General features: G+C 37.9%; 1 protein-coding gene across 1 annotated transcript in view; it reads left to right on the top strand.

The window, feature by feature from the left end:
* The window catches only part of kif21b (kinesin family member 21B), a 72,892-nt gene extending 55,067 nt beyond the window's left edge, over positions 1 to 17,825 (top strand). The window contains 8 exon segments of the mRNA XM_056734658.1: positions 263 to 294; positions 297 to 398; positions 2,263 to 2,443; positions 2,551 to 2,715; positions 2,940 to 3,057; positions 3,242 to 3,412; positions 5,579 to 5,778; positions 12,854 to 17,825. Coding sequence (XP_056590636.1) covers positions 263 to 294; positions 297 to 398; positions 2,263 to 2,443; positions 2,551 to 2,715; positions 2,940 to 3,057; positions 3,242 to 3,412; positions 5,579 to 5,778; positions 12,854 to 12,902 — 1,018 coding nt within the window. The 3' untranslated portion in view covers positions 12,903 to 17,825.
* The last annotated feature ends 350 nt before the right edge of the window (positions 17,826 to 18,175 follow it).

The following is an 18,175-nucleotide window of genomic DNA, read 5'->3' as shown; positions in this document are numbered from 1 at the left end:
AGGCTGATGAAATAAAATACTGTATGTTAGAAGACTTTCTCTCTTTTCTTGCTAATGATATTATTCTTTATCACATCAGACGATAATATCACATGTTCCTTTGTCTGTTCGTTTTTCAACAGATGGCCGTGTCCTATTTAGACGCATAAGAACAAACACGTACTGTTGCGACATCCTTTCCATCTACTTTTCTTAAGCCTAGTACTTCACAAATGTCCTCCATTCACAATCGTGTCTTAAAATGCAGCTTGTTTTTGTGCAGGGGTGTGATCAATCCCACAGGTGGGCTGAAGGGGGCAGGACGGCCCCTCTACAGTGCGTAGCGATGGCTGAGGGCCACACCAAACCTGTGCTCTGTCTGGATGCTACGGATGAACTGCTTTTCACTGGCTCCAAAGGTACAGCACACATCATTACCAGTGTTGTGCAAGTTACTCCCAAACTGTAATACATTACAGATTACTTGTTACTGTTATTTAAAAGTGATCCCTTACCTTACAATATTACTTATTTACTTATCAATATTACATGAGTCCTGTATTAATGGAGTTACTTTCACCAAAATAACTACAGAAGTAGAACTTAACATTCAAATTTTTCTTTGTATTTTCAAAATAAAAAATACTTTTGGCCAATCAACCTCTTTATTACTTTATGACTGCTGATTTCTTGAATTAACTAGGCTGTACAAAAAATACTAAGATTATATGCATCTCTGTTACAAATTAATATTATTTTGTATTTCAAATGGATTTATTTGAAACACTGCAGTGTAATAAGGAGGTTGATTGGCAAAAAGTATTTTAGTTTGTAAATACAAATATACTAAGATGATAAACCATAAAAAAAATCAAAGGTATTAAAAACAAAATAGTCCCATGCCATCACTGAACTAGATTATATAGAATTCTAGCTGGTCTTCATGTAAACGTTAGCTTACCTTGTCATCGCTGCTGGTCACAGGGATCTTGCTAACTAGCTTGCTGAAAGCAGCCCAATGACCCCTCAAAAACCGCCCAAAGGGAATGAAAACTATACCCCAATTATTTTCTTGTGTCAAATCAAAGTTAAGAACTGCCTAAAGACGTTTCTATTGCTGTTTTTGCTTATCTGAATGGTTTCCTAGCTATTGTATATATTTTTTGTTCTGTTAAACTCAAAAGATTTATCGGGGGATTTAGGAAAGCAAAAACTTCTGTGTCACCTTTTCACTACAATTATATTATTTTCTGCTATGGTAGTCAATGATGCCGAAGAACTTTCAGTTTCTTACATTCTACCACATATATTTGTATTCATCCGAACAAAGAAATGTATACAGGTTTGGAACAACTAGAGGGTGAGTAATCCTAAATGCAAATTTATATTTCATTACAATTTCAGTGTCATTTTAACTCTTTCCCCGACAATAATAAAAAACACAAAGTGAGCCAGCACCAGCAATTTCATCATTTTACCAAACATTGAAGGTCCCATTTTTTTCTATAAATGTATGTTCTATATTTCATCCCGTGTTCATGTGCTCTTTATATAACCTCTGTGATGTTGGTAGGTTTCTTCAAAAGTACTTTTTTGTCAAATACTTTCTTCAGATAAGATTTAGAATGATGATTGTTGCATTAGGGCAATTCCAGCGTTATGGACGTGACATTTTGCGTTATTGATGTAACATAAAAATGCTCAGAGAATGAATTTGTTGCGATTATATTAGCCCATCTGTTTATATTTTACTGAACCCTTGTTGAAAGAGTCTAAACATCAAAAAATGTCAGTTTATGAAAAAATATATATTAAAAAAGGTAAATAAACATGCGTTTTTTGGGAGACGATAAAACTTTGTTGGATTTCTATAAAATAAAAAGCACAATCCTGAAGTTATAATACCCAATGAATGAATGAAGGGATGTCTCTTTATAGAACATCAAATAGTTACTTTGATTTCATTTTCATGTGTCCGTTTATGAGGAATATGTGGCGTTATGGATGTGACAATCCTGATAATGGCACTTACCTGAATATGAAAAATCATGCACTAAAAATAAAACAAATGCTTTACACATTTGAAGAGAGACCTCACATGCTTATTTAACCACCAAATGTTAAAATCTGTGCTGTTACCATAGTAAAAACCTGGTGTTCTGGTGTCATTTGATCACTTGACAAATCTGGGTCCTGAAACAAAATCAGTTGACGTGATGTCTTAGCATGTATCCATTGTGATTCTTCTACAAATCGTATTTCTTCAATTAATGTGGTTTTCAGACCGTACCTGTAAGATGTGGAACCTTGTGACAGGGCAGGAAATCGTGACTCTGAAGGGACACCCAAACAATGTAGTGTCTGTGAAATACTGTCGCAACTCCTGCCTGGTCTTCACCGTTTCCACCTCGTATATCAAAGTGTGGGACATTCGGGACTCCGCTAAGTGTGTCCGGACATTCACGTGGGTGTTTTTTCAATATCAGAAATCTATAACTAGCTTCAGTTAAAGCAAGGAAACATTTGTGTGCAAACTGAGCAGTAGTGTAATGTTTTCTGATCTGTGTTCAGGTCTTCGGGTCAGGTGGTCTCGGGGGACGCCTGTGCTGGTACAACCACCCGCACCATTACTACAGCCCAGGGCGAGTATCAGATCAACCAGATCGCCCTTAATCCCTCCGGATCCGTGCTGTACGCTGCTGCCGGCAACACTGTCCGGACTTGGGACCTCAACAGGTGCATAGTTCATTTCTTAACTCGAGTTCACTGCCCTCAGAACAAAAGCAATACATGTATTAACATTTATTGATGAATTTAAAAACCTACAAGGCAAGTGGATTGCAAAGGCTTGTTTTCTTCCGTTACCATGTCACTATTGACTCATCTCTCCCCTGAAAACACTACAGCATGAAACACTAAAAATCGCATGAAAAGAAATGTTTTGTGGCCTTTGTGTGCAGAATGCAGGCCACAGGGAAGCTGACGGGACATATCGGGTCAGTCATGTGTCTTACGGTGGGCTATTCTGGTGGGGGCAAAGACCAGGTGATCACCGGATCTAAAGACCATTATGTGAAGGTGCAGTTTAAATTCACTTTGTTATTCGTTTCTAGACAAACACCATCACCCGTATGTTTCTTACATATACCATCAGTTGAAAATCTAAATCTGTAACATTGTCACATCTTTGGCAGTTCTGTATGTGTTGCACAACAAGATTCACAATGTGTAAGAGAAAAGTGTTGTTTTTGATTCATGGCAGATATTTGATGTGGCAGAGGGCGCCCAGGGCAACGTTGGACCGGCTCATAACTTTGAGCCCCCTCATTATGATGGGATTGAGTGCCTTGCCGTACACGGCGACATCTTGTTCAGCGGTTCCCGTGACAATGGCATTAAGAAATGGGATCTGGGTCAGCAGGAACTGATTCAGGTAGAAATATCTATGTGTATACAAAATATGATCTATATCACATATACATTTCTGAAATGTAAATCTGCAGGTAGTAACATAACTATACCATACAATACTGTATAAAGTGCTCGAGTTTTGTTACTATTGTTTCTATCATCTTAGTTAAACACAACTTTTGTTCATGGGACATTCATAAACACCTGATCACCTGTAATGGTGGTTCTTGAAATAGTTTAAAGGAAAAAGTCCTTTTGACACCTCCATTGAACATTTTTTGTTGACTTAATGGGGGCATTTCAGGTTATTTGGGACGCGTTTTGACATTGACATGAATGTCAAAATGTGTCAATCATCTGTTTTGTTTAAATACAAATTTTACTGTGCTGAATGAACATAAGAGCAAAGAAAATTCCACTTTATTTTTTATTTATTTCTGAGATCCTATAGACTCAAAGACCTCCATTTCATGTCCATTTTATTTAAATTATTTAAGTACTTGTTAATTAAAAAATCTCATCTTGATAAAAAAGCTGTCAACTTGTACCATACGTGCATAAAATGTGTAAAGTGTATTAAAGATAAAAACAGCTTACATGACTGACAAAATTAAATACAATATCAAAGTACAAATAATCATTACATGCACGTATATATTAAGGTACAATAACTCAGCATTTATTGCTCCTGTGTCTATAAGTGTAGGTCGGCTTCATTTGTCAGTGTCTGACTGCTGAGAAAGCTATTAGTTATAAGTGCGATTTAAAAGCTTTCTCCAGTTCTAAGCCCTTCATCCATTGATTATATTAGACAAGAACACGTTCCAAAGTTCCTGTTAACCGGTGCAAAAAGGTCAGGCATAATAGAAGATTATATTTAGACTATGGGAAAATGAGTTTTACAGAAAACAAGACTGCTACTGGTCAAGAGATTTATGCAAAACAATTTAGCATTTTATTTAGCAAATATCAAAACAGTCACATACAGGAAAGTGCTACCATTGTCCTTAAATTGATTGTTCACCCCAAAATAAAAATCTTTTAGAACCTGTATGACTTTCTTTCTAACGGAGAACACACACGAAGATATTTTGAAGAATGTTAAGCGGCACCCATTAACTTGCATTGTTTTTTTAGTCGATACAATAGAAGTGAACGGGTGCTGGCGCTGTTCGGTTACAAACATATATCAAGATATCTTCTTTTGTGTTCTGCGGACGAAAGAAAGTCATAAAGGTTTGAACTGACAAGAGGGTGAGTAGATGATAACAGAATTCATTTTTGGGTGAATCACTTTAAAGCCTATTGCACATTTAGTCCAAAATTTCCGCACGGTAAAAAATAAATATGACCTTTTTTAACAATTCAGAGACACTGTACAAACGAGAGCCTAAATACGAAAAAAAAGAGATATGGTCGGATTAATGAGATCTGGTTCCTTTACACATTTCGCATTTTAAGGCTTCCCACTATTAAACATGTGTTAAATGAGCTATAATAAAACATTCATATTTTTATTTCATACGTTCATATTTATTTATTATTTTCTATTGATTGACTTCATATTTAATGCAGTAGCAGTGGCATCCCAAAGTAGTAAACTTGTTTAAGCGGTGTGTTTATCTAACCACGCACTCCAATAACCCGCCCTCCCTCTCATTGCACGACTGTGTAAATTTGCCAAGATAAAGTGCTCTGGTTGCCGTCCTTTATGAGAATTTCCCCGGATTCCCCACGGGTCTGGAATCTGGTGGTTGGAGCTGAGAAATATATTGCGGTGACAAGCAGAGCCTCGTAATTCCCTTAAATTCTTTTTATTATAACAACGGTGTTTCTGATTTTTATTACTTGTATGGGTGTGTTGTATTTTAATTTGATGATTGGTTTATCAAAGACATTTGTAATATAAGTGGTGGTTGCTATTGTTTTTGCTTATACTCGAGGTTGGTTTAAATCCATCAATGTCTTGCACTGTTTATCCTACGGACATGAACGCTACCTCAAATCTCAAGGCTGGGTAAGCAGAGGTGCGCAGTTGCATTGCCAAGCAGAGTATCAGAGAGGTATCGATGCGCTAAACCAATGAAAACTTAGCAACATTTCGGCAACGTCTTGCATGCCACTTGCATCTTCCAGCAGGATTTTATAATCTTTCTGTTACTCATGTTAAATCTGTCCATCCCCACAGCAAATCCCCAACGCCCACAAGGATTGGGTGTGCGCTTTGGCGTTCGTGCCCGGGCGACCCATGCTCCTCAGCGCCTGCAGGGCGGGCATGCTCAAGGTGTGGAACGTGGATAACTTCACCCCCATCGGAGAGATCAAAGGCCACGACAGTCCCATTAATGCAATCTGCACCAACTCCAAACAGATCTTCACTGCCTCCAGGTGAGTGCATCAGGACAAATAACAGACACGTTGGTGCTTTGGGAAAACAAGATGCAGACATTTTAAATCTGGTAATTTTCAAAATGGAAAATGATAGCGGTTATTTACGACACACAGAAAGGTCTGAAGTAGGTCATCAGCTCTGTTATGACTCACATGTCTATTTTTGCCTTCCATCTTCAGTCTCTGTTCTCCCGTGATGTCTTTTTCCAGACAGCAGACTACTTAGAAATGTTCAATTCAATCAGACTAATATGTTTTTAATACCTAGTTGGTGTCATTCTGAGCTGCTTGTTTTGTAGAGCAGATGGCGTGGGAAGGGGATTCTGGGATTGTTTGACTGTGCTTCATTAACGTGCTGCTAACAAAGCTCTCCTGTTCCCCCAACTCTCTCCGTTTCTCTTCCTCTTCCTCCTTTCTGCTCTGGGTGTTTATAACTACAGCGACTGTCGAGTCAAGTTGTGGAGTTATGTCCCCGGTCTCACGCCCTGTCTGCCCCGGCGGGTCTTGGCCATCAAGGGCCGGGCCACCAGCCTCCCCTGAGCCGGCACTAATACCTCCTGCTTCTGGTTCCCTCTGGTACTGTCCTCTCTCTCTCTCTCTCTCTCTCTCTTTCTGTGTGTCTGTGTTATCCTTGTACGAGTTAATTTTTTCCATTCCCTTTTTTCCAAACCAAACACTTTTTTTTCCGCAATGAATGCATCTGAAGCAGAGACAATGTGTTCTTTGTGTTCATGCACAACTTCATCACAGATTGTCTGATGCATGTCGAAGACCAAAATTACATCTTGCCGGGTCTGATCTGATTGGCTGCTGATGTGCAAGCTCAGGTTTTCATCATTCAGTGAAGAAAACAAATATGTACCCATCCTTATCTGCCACATACAAAGTTGTTCGCTGGTCAAATAGTGTCTTCCTTGTTATCTGGCTCTGTTGTTAAAATAAGCAGCAGTGTTTAACACTTGATGATTTTTGGATGGTTCCATAATATTGGTTACATAAGTTAATGGTAACAGATTTTTTTATTTCAATTCAGCAAAAATAAATTGAGGCACTTTTCATAATTTTGCATTGTTGCAGAGTACCCATCGTATTCTGTTCCATTTTCTGTAATGTTGTTCTTTACTTACCGGGGCAAATTGACCCGTACTGCATTCAATGCAATTTCCTGAAAATCATCTCAACAAAGAATCAGGTTCACACAATAAACCTTTGATATCAACACTTGACAATTTACAAAAAAGTAACAACATTTAATTAATGAAACCTCATTTTGTTTTGACATTCTGACTTTTTGTCTGAATATGCTTCCCATGTAAACATCATAACTAAACAATTTAAAGCAGGGTAGGCAAGTTTTACCGAATATTTTGAGTTTGAGTTTTGAATTGAATGGAGAAACATAGCAACGTATTTTGATCAGGGGGGTTTGTCATCATTTTTTTGCCAGGGCTGAAGTTATGACTGTGCCAAGGGCGGGCCGCTTCAGTGTAATGGTTACAAATAACAGCAAAATTTAGTTGCTACCGAGAATAAAGAAGGAATCCAGTTTGATTATAGGATACAGCATAAAAACAAACACTCATGTATATGTATGCCTATAGCAGCGGCGGCTGCGGCAAAATTATTTTGAGCGGGCGGAACAAACCATTTGACATGTGATGTAAACGTATAATCACTGCTGAGCTAAAAAAAAAAAGGTTTAACTATCAAAGCATGTGATGATGTTTGATAAGAAATGTGTTGACGCTGAAAAAGTCTGAAATTCGTTTTTATATTTCTGACAATTAAAAAATCAAAACGGGTGAAATTGACATGCAACAGCGTAAGGGTTAAAAAGCTTTACAAATACCACATTTGACCACAAATGCAGTAGGAAAGGAGTTTAGAAACATTAAAAAACAGAAACAAGAAAATAATAGAGAATTAAAACAATGCTCTACATTTTCTATCATACCATAATGTGCATTAATATTAAGTGTAAAAATTGTTCCTAGTCTTTATACAGTAGGTCTATAAAATCTATAGGATTATTATCAAACCATCCATCCATCCATTTTCTACCGCTTATCCGAACTACCTCGGGTCACGGGGAGCCTGCGCCTATCTCAGGAGTCATCGGGCATCAAGGCAGGATACACCCTGGATGGAGTGCCAACCCATCGCAGGGCACTTATTATCAAACCATTGTTTTAAATAATATACAACACAAAACATACAAGAATGTATGACGTGGACAGTGAATGTTATATGGGTCAAAGACGAAAAAGGGTTTAAGCATAAAAACAATAAGTGTAATACTGCTTTAAATTGGTTTTGTTCCCCAAAAAAATTATAACGTTTTTTTGTTGAATTAATAAGCATTTTTGTTTTTCTGAACAAATAATTAATATCATACATTTCCCCCTGATTTACAAAAGACACCCACTAAAATTTCATTCAGTGTAACAATCCTGTCAGGCATATTTACAACAAAAATCAATTTCTGACATATTAAAAGACTAATTACTTTCACCCCAAATGCTAATAAGTTTTAATCTATATGTGTAAACTTTTGCCACTATCCTATAGGTTTTGCCCATTTGTCAATAGGAATTTTTTTTATTCAACTTGAGCTTTATTGTCATTCCACTACATGTGGGGACATACAGTGGAACGAAATGTCGTGCCTCACAAGACCACAGTGCTACATACAGACAGACATACTGTACAACAGTGGAGTAAAACAAGAATAAACCTATACACAAACTAACTTACTAATTTACTGAGAGAGTGATATATACTGCAATCTATGCAGATGCTACAAGTAAATACTGTCCTTGTGCAAAGAGAACACTGTAAACACTGTAAGTCAGGGAGATAGCAAGGGAACAGTGCAATATGATTTATAGTGCTAGCATGTAAACATAGTACAGTTTATTGAGTCTTTTGTAAGATTACATACACACAACAGTGTGTGTAAAATGTAATACCCTCCCTTATTCTTTTATATATTTTAATATGTACAAGTCAGAATAAGCATGTTGTTTGAATCTGTACATAAATATTGTGTTAACCTGAATGACAATGTAAAAGTATTTCAACCGATTTTGACATTTTATTGTCCAAAAACTTAGTTGAAACCACAAAGTAGACATTTTACTACATTTATTGTGCTTTCTATCGACATAAAATCACATTTGTACATTTCTTTTGATGGGGACGTCATAACCATTTGACCGATATAGAGTTTTGGTTACAAAGGAAATGTCGAGGTGAGGTTTTTTAGTCTACACGTACAATAGTAATGCATGTTTTTTTTTTGGAAGCGAAAGAGAAATTTGGCCATAAAAGTCAGTTGAAGTCAGGCTGTGCTTTGCTGTTGAATTGAGCAAGTTATTGGACAGGCCCTTTTTTACGGCAATGCTGGTCAGAAACTGAATTTCATTCTGGAAGGGAGAGAAGAAACTTGAGTAAAGGCGTGACAGATTCTCAAGGTTAAAGACAAGTCGAGTGGCAGCATTTCAAATTCACTCAAGGGGACGTGAGAAAAGCTCAGAACAAACGACACCGCTCAACTGTATCATTCTGATGTTGTTGCTATTGTCAGTTTTTCTTGCTCTTGCTCTTTCATGCTTTGTTTATTATATCTCTCTTTCTTTTACTTGGCACCAGTTTCTTTTTCTCTTGTTTAATTTTCTCTTGATCTCACAGAACTTTCTTTAGGCCAAAAAGAGAAATGGTGCTAATTAGACACTAAACCCTGAGCTTGAGTTTTTCCCACCCGAGCGTCTTATAGAGAGCAAGAAAATTCTTTTTCAGCTTTAAATGTGTTCTAAGGCAGATGACATAAATCCTTTTAATTGGTTGTAGTTAAGGTCCAGGTACCACAAGATACATTCTGCACCACTAGCCTTTAAGACCCAGTGCCTTTCCCCATATCTACCTTAATAATGTTGCTTTAACTGGTCATATATAACCATTAAGCACTATTCCGCCAAGTGCATTTTAGCAAAACCTTGCAAGTTTTGTAAAGACCACTTCTCCACAGTGCAGGAAACATTATTCTCACCTCATTGCTGAATGTTTTTTTCTTCTTTTTTTTGGAGCATAGAGAGAATTTGAAAACCTCATTGTGCCAGTGCTGTAAGAAATAAACCTTATTCACGATAAAGTCTCATTATTTTTCACAATCTGGCTTTTTAAAGCTGCAAGTGCTTTTGTAAAAACATCTGTTATTGACAAATAGATTATTTACAAATGTAACCTTGTAAAAAATAAAACTATATTTTTCACGAAAAATGTTAGTTTGAAATCACCTAATTTTAACTTGTCTAAAGATTATTTTGCGTTTGGATATAGAATATTGCATGTTCTATAAATAATTGATCCAAAATCTGGAAAATTGCTTTTGCTTTGGAGCAGCAATGCTTTCCTGATGACATCCGTTTCAAAACTCCGCTTTTGGTTTCAAACTCCTCCCCTTCAACTGTTGATCTGCTGACAGCTCAATTTTCGAGTGAAACATCTGTGCCCGGTTTCACAGTCTCAGTTTAACTTAAACCAGGAGTATGCCTTCGTTGAATTAAGATATTTGGCCAGTTCTGTGATAATGTCAACCTTACCATGAAAAAAGGTGTTATGTTATACAGTAGGGGGTGCTGTAATACATCCAATAAAAGAGTACAGCATCTATGGATCTAAAAGGCAACTCTGTAAATATTTGTCAACCATACCATGAAAAAAATAAGTTTTTACCAGCGGTTTTACAACAGTACAGATGTTAACATTTGGTGCTTCAAATACACACGTGAGATCTCTTCAAATTTGTAAAGCATTTGTGTTCTTTTTAGTGCATGATTTTTCATAGTCAGGATTGTCACATGCATAACGCCACATATTCCTCATAAATGGACACATGAAAATGAATGTAAAATACCTATTTTATGTTCTATAAGGAGACATTCCTCCTCCATTCATTGGGTGTTATTACTTCAGGATTGTGCATTTTATTTGACAGAAATACTACATGTTTATCGTCTTCCAAAAACTGTATCCTTTTTTGTCACAGCCTGTTTGTCACAGCATGTTTATTTCCCTTTTTTAAAATAGCTTTTGTTTCTAACACTGAAATTTTTTGATGTCTAGACTCGATCGACAAGGGTTCAGTAAAATATAAACAGATGGTTCAATATAACTGTAGCAAATTCATTCTCTGAGCGTTTTTAAGTCACGTCCATGACGTAAAATGTCACGTCCATAACGCTGGAATTGCCCGTTTATTTCGCTTAAAAAAAATGCCTTAGAAGAATACATTACTTTTGTGCATATCGAGACAAAACAATGGCACTGATATATTAAGATATTTCTGGGCAAAGCCTTGTCTGTGGAACCGGGGCCATACTTTTTGAGATCATGTTAGTTTGCAGTAGATGAATTCTTAAATCAAAAAAAATCTTAAATCAAGAAACAAGAAACATGTACTAGACACATGAAAAAGCATAAGAAATTAGGTCTTGTTTTCTGAAAAAACACCTCAAATTAAGTGATTGTTTGCTTAAAACAAGCAAAATTATCTGCCAATGGGGTACGAAAAATAATCTTAATGAGATATAATTTCAAACAGAAGTTTTAAGCATCACTTAATTTTCTTGTCTAGTAATCTTGATTTAAGATTTTTTTAGATATTTGGACTGGAAATTAGACAAAATTACTAAGTAAGTTTTACAGTGTAGCTATACATGACAACAGATTGATAAATGAATGGTCCAAAAAAGGCGAGTGAATAAAAACGTGTCTTTATTCTTGCAATGCAAAATGCAAAGTAACTATACCACCCCTGCTTTACTACTGTTATTAACCAGCTAACGCTAACTTGTCAAGCTGGATAACGAGTAAACACCAGCACCAGGGACATTACGTTCCTCACTTCAAACGGAACAAAAGTATGATTCTGTAATGACTTAACCTGCTATTGAACTCCGCATTAAAGACTCCAACATGTTTGCGTTTCAGGTGCTGGATCATTGCCGTGGTGCTCCCGTGCCATGTCGCTTTTGCATATTCTGTAGTTAACAGTTTTTCTGTTTATTTAGTGTGAAATGCTCCCGTACATTGGATGACTTGGGTCGCTAGGATTTCTCTGCCTCCGCCATGTATCTTTCCTCCGCTCGTTTATTTTATTTTTGCTCCGCCCTGTATATGAGGCGCCGAACTCTGCTAGCATCAGTGCGCGAGAGAGACCGAGTGTGTTCTATTCCGCTCTGCGCTCACTTTTTTTTTTAATAATCAAACATCTCCGCGTCGCGCGACACAACGAATCGATTATGAAATTCGTTGACAACTTTTTTAGTAATCTATTTTTATCGATTTTATCGATTTGTTGTTGCAGCCCTAGCTTCAGCCATTACAATGAATGGGGAGGAATGCGACACTCAATATGGCCGCTTGAAAAAGGTGATTTTACACAAGCAAACCAAAGTAATGGTACAGTTCATGTCAGGTTTGATTATCGATCGGAAATATGCCATTTAGTTCTGATCATAGTCTTGCTATGACGTAAACAGCCGTCCAAGGTATTTATTTCAGTATATTTAGGTATATATGTAACTTTGAATATTTAGGCTTATTTGGTTATTTTGGGTTATCAATACGAATGTAGAACTTCCCAACTAAGTCAAACCTTTATTCCTTCATAGTTGGCACTGAAAATCGCAAAAAATCTGCTAATTTCTTCCAGTCCTGCTAATGACTCATTCATTGGCATTGTAGATTGATATAAATCTCATCTTTTTCATCAGAGATACAGTGAGATGCAAGCACGAGGGTCTCAAGGCTTCTTCACACAGCGGGGTTTTGATTTTTATTTGGGATAAAAGGTGCATGAGCGTAATTGGTGAGAGAAGCAGGGGCTCGTGCGTGAGCTTCTCTTTGTGAACTCTTGGTTTTGATGTCTGTGCCATTTCATCGGCGTGAGATGATACACTGACGCCGTCGGAAGATTCACACAACTGAGCGTCTCTGTCTTTCTGATTATCGCCCTTGTGCTTCTCCTCCACCTCTTATTTTATTTTTTGCTTTTTTGTCTCTCCCACAGTGACATGACGGTTAAGATCTGGCATCCGAAGATGGGAAGGAGAAGGTGACGAACCTCTGTGTGAAGTAATCGTTATTGGTGCCTGTTGCTAATTGGACATCGATGAGCTCATCAGATCCGAGTCTGACCTCCTGCGGTCAGCGGTCTCGTCCATGAAGGAAGAGGTTTATGATTTATGTAGACCTGTGATATGGAGATGAGACGCACCTGTAAAGTATACCTGACGTATGAGGAGTGATAACCGGTTTGAGGAGCTTCTTTTTTTTTTAGGTGCTACTTCGGTCACAACACATGTGAGCACTGTAGTGCACGCACACTTTCTTGTCTAGTGAACAATGTCCTTGTGACGACTTTATCAATATATTTATTGTGACAAAGACACTGAAGCATCCAAGATGAAGGACGACCACTTTAAAACAATGTGGCACAAAAACGTTTTTGTTGATGTTCAGAGTCAGATGATCTTTAGATTTTTAGGCCAGTAACTCAACCATTTCGAGACTGTATCCAGAACATTCCATAATGACTCTTGAAGGTTTGTGTCTTCAGCATTCCCGATCCTTTTTCGAAAACATGTTGTGCAATACTGTGAACTTCCACTCATTTCAGCACCTACACGAGGTTTCAATCCAAGTTTTCTTCAACTTTCCTCAGCGACAAAAACTGCTAACCACCTTGTACAGCCCTCCTCCGACAAGCTTGGTTTGCTTTTAAGCTCGTCCTCTTCTGTGTTTCCCATTACTGTGAATATTAAGTTCTTTAGCTCAGGTTAAATTAAGGGTGTATAAATTTCACCGATTCTGGGATTTTGCTCATGACAGGATCCCAGCTTTATTATCCTTTAGAAGTGTGAATCAAGCTCTCAGAAGTGTTAGCAGTATTAAGAATCTGCTGAGTGGCTATTTGGAGTGCGTGTGTGATAAGCCCATCTCATCTGGGGACTGTTGAATTTTGAGACACTGGCAAGATGTTCTCCTGAAGCCTGCAGAATTAGATGCTGCCTCATGTTTAAGCCCACGATGACTTTGTAACTTAAGACCATTCATAGTATGTTTTGTTAAGAATCTAACACTGGATTGTTAGATGAGAATTTTAGTTTTATAGCACGACCCAGTGTTTTGAATATACAGGAAGGTTTGAAGAACTTGCACAAAAGCTTTTGATTCTGGAGCAGTTTTGATATTCTATGGCGCTCATGTCTGGCCCATGGTTTTTCTTCACCAAAAAATGAAAATATGTCATTTAGTTTCCCTTGATGCCAAACCCAGTTGAAAACAAAATTTAAATAGTTTCCCACACTTGCTTTTTCACACATTGAGGTTAATGGGGTCTGCCATATAGAAGCGGGTCTTTGTATAGAAAAGAGGATCAAGTAAAATATGTATAATATAAAGTATTATTACTTTTGTGTATTATTAGAACAAAGTGAATGAAATCATGAATAAAAAGTCTATTTTCTTCTACCCCCCTAAATGAAAATTCTGTCATCGTGTACTCACCCTCAAGTTGTTTAGAACCTGAATAAATTTCTTTGTTCTGATGAACACAAAAGACGATATTTTGAAGAACCTGGAAAACGAACAGTTCTGGGGCACCATTGACTACCATAGCAGTTGACACAGGAAGTCAATGGTGCCCCAGAACTGTTTGCTTCCAAACAATAATTCAAATATCGTTCCATGTGTTTAGCAGAACGACGAAATTAAAACGGGTTCGGAACGACTTGAGGGTGAGTAAACGATGACAGAATTTTCATTTTTGAGTGAACTGTCCCTTTATATCCCTTCGTATAACCAAAAGCTTTCACTTCACTACAAACATCTGCTGACAACCCAGGCAGCAGTCGTAAAGTAGGTCAAATTAGGGACTGTTTTCTTCCGAGACTCCTTTAAATGAAACGGGAAGCCGCCTCCTCTGCGTTGAAGAATATGGCATGCCTGATGGGGGTACGTGGGCGTTGGCAGGCTTGTCTTGGAAGAACACACGCAACTTTGTTTATTTTTAAGGCATCGATCTTGCCGCGCCGAGCACCCTTCCCGAGCTTTCCGTGATTTACAGTCTGTTTTAATGAAGCGTATTTATCACTCTTATCTGACATCCTTTTCTGGTGGCCTCTGGCAATCTCCTAGTGTTGAAGCTTTGCGCACCAGCAGCTGTAAAAGAGAAGCTCTCATTTCCCACTGACAGCGATGCGGTTTATCTGATGAACGACCCACGGTACACATCTTCACGTTTAGTTAGAAGCGTACTGGGATTCCAGAGTTACTTTATCAAAATGTGCAAAATATCTTTTTTGATGTTCAGCGAGAACATTCATATTTTCAACATTTTCATGAGGTTTTTGGTCAAATGCATTGAGATGACACAAAGCTGCTTTCAGTTGTTTAAAACTACACAGCGTTTTTGTATGAGGAGGATATGAGGAAATTGTAATTTGGTTTGGTTGGTATCTGTTAGTATCCCAATCCCGGAGGCTCACAGCAGAACTCGAGAACATTTCGAGAGGCTGGTTTGTGGCTGAACCAGCTCATGGTTCTCCAGGAGCAGCAGTTACCATTTTAATACGCAATTGCTGGAGCTATTTGCATACTGTAAAGCTCATATACATACATACATATTTATGAGAAAGAATGCTGTAAGGGGCTTTCTCTCTCTTTAGGTTAATACTTAAGGTTAATAGATTCCTGTGGATTGCAGCATACGCATTTGTCTCCTTTTTTAATCTGGCGGTATGTCCTGCACCCTTATTAAAACAGTATTTTATCCTCATTACGCTGTATGTGGGTTTACAGGAGGAGCATTGCCGTATAGACGCTTTACGACTATATGACCCAATTTTGTAGTTTTCTTTTGGTCTGTCAACTACGTATGAATAATGCGCTCATATAAACAAATGCAATTTGGACGCTTCCTTCAAAGTTCCAGGCTTTAAAGGCCAAATTTATTAAATAATTATCAGACTTCATAATAATTTCTACTTCAAAGAACCTTTGTTTTTGTGAACTTTTCGCGCATCGCTTTGTAACGCTCCAGTGTTTTGGGCTTTCAAAAGAGATCAGATGGAACATACGCCGTCGAAAACTTGTTGCCAAATTTTGGTTTAAAGAATCACACGCACATGTCTATACAAACAACATTCTCACTGGAGTAAAGGGATAGTTCACCCAAAATGAAAATTCTCATGAATTACTCGTCAAGTTGTTCCAAACCTGTATGCATTTCTTTGTTCGGTTGAACACTAAGAAAGATATTTAAAAGAATGGTAGCAACTGAGATTTCTGGGCCACCATTGACTACCATAGTAGGAAAAATCGCTTTATTAATGTCTTTGACATATCTTGAAGAATATAGGTATATGGGCACTTTTCACTAAGAACTGTAACCAAGAAGTGTTGTTTGGGTACAATCATTCCTCCAAATATCTTCTCTATGTTCATCAGAACAAAGAAAGTTAGACATGTTTGTAACAACTGGAGGGTGAGTTAATGATGACAGAATTTTCATTTTTGGGTGAACTGTCCCTTTAATAATCATGCAATACTGTTATCATTATTCAACACGCAAAGGAAATTTTTCATATGTTCTAATACCCTTCAATAAGTGCCCCTCATTAGTGAGATTACAAGACTGTTTGTCTTTAGCTCATTTCATTTTAGAAATGGAAAATATAATTTTTTACGCAATTTTGGTTTATTTATAGTGTTGTTGGGAAAGTAGATTGCTCTGTATAGTTGAAAGCTGTGAAATGTTCTTGCAAGGGCAGTTTGACAACGTCATCCGCACTGATAATTTCAGCCGTTCAGCTCTCTTGCTCTCTCTGATGTATCTGAAAGCTCATTGGTTCACAGAGCGGCTTCTGAGATGGACAGTTACAACCTTAAACACTTAACGCTTTTAAAGCCATGCCAGTCAATGGCCTGCAGTTCCTGGTGCTCGGCAGTCTTAACTTTAAATGTATCTAAAGCTTTTGGGGTTTATCTTCCTGATGCCGTTCAGCTTCATCGCTGTAGTTTACTGGTACATTTAGACAGAGCTTACATTCGTTGTGGCTTAAGGTATCATTTATATTCCATATGCTAGGTCAGTGCTGCATGCCATTGACATACTGTCTAAGCTTGTCATCTGTATATAGTCACAATGAAAGCTTTTCTGTACGGGGGGTATAGTTGACACCTGTTACCACTGATTCCCAGACCCCTGTTGTACGGTGTAATGTGGCATAGTACAAAAATAATTGTACCACAAACACGGTACTTCCAAAAAAAAAATGTTTTTGTAAGTGTAGCGCTAACCTGGACGATTGGAGCCCTAGCCTGAGGCTTTGCCCCGTCAAAGCTGAAGGTAAGCAGGTTTTCATTGCCAATTTATGTTTCCCAGCTGCCTTATGCCCTCTCTCACAACCTGAACCGCAGGACCACACTGCAATACGCCTAAAGCCTTACCTCTCATAGAGATGTACACTCCATTCAGCGCGTGCAACATCATGCCCCTGAGAAACGCTGCTTTTCAAATGCATAAAATCTATTTTAAAGGGGTGCTTTCTAGTAACCTGGCAACCCAGGTATGCAATTAATGAACAGATTAGAAAAGACATTCAAGTAATGGAGAAAAAAGGCTGAAGTTGAAGGCTTTGACAAAACAATCTGTCAACGGGGCCAGCAGCGTTTCAGAGCCGTTCGGCTGCTCGAGTCCGTGTAAAACTGCTGACCTGAGCTTAACAGATGTTTTATCGATCTCCAGGAGCAGGTTTAAGGCGGGTGACCAGAGATCGTAAAACGCAGTGGGTGTACCAACTGGTTACAGGTGCCTTTTATTGCCTAGACTCCTCCCAAGCGTTGTAAATGTTTGTACAGATTTATTTCTGCATGTGACCAAACCAGGTGTAAAATATCTGACTGTAAATATTGTACAGGTTTTATTTAAGAATGTTCCAACATTTCTCCAGAGAAATAAACACATTTCAAAAAGAAAATGTATTTTCTTGTACTCTGTACTACATTGTTTGTATCGGTATAAGGAATTAATTCTATATATTGTTCCTGTTTTCTTCCTATTGCAGAATTACAGTTAATCTCTTCCTATTTCCCATCTGTGATGATCCTGTAGATATGATCTGTCCACACAGAATCAGACTCGCTGCCATCAATAATTCATGAGCAATTGTGGGGCATCATGAACACACACACTGCGGGTTTTCATGTTTTATCCATAATGGCTTTTGTACTTTACCGATTGTATATTCTACACAAAAAACGGTCTGCATTTTTACATTTTCAGAAACCCATCGTTTGGTTTGATCTATGACTGGTATCTTTGACCACA

This window comes from Triplophysa dalaica, chromosome 21, assembly GCF_015846415.1.
Source record: "Triplophysa dalaica isolate WHDGS20190420 chromosome 21, ASM1584641v1, whole genome shotgun sequence".
In the NCBI taxonomy this organism is placed as follows: domain Eukaryota; kingdom Metazoa; phylum Chordata; class Actinopteri; order Cypriniformes; family Nemacheilidae; genus Triplophysa; species Triplophysa dalaica.
The sequence above is the reverse complement of the archived record's forward strand: the minus strand, read 5'-3'. Positions and strand labels throughout refer to the sequence as shown.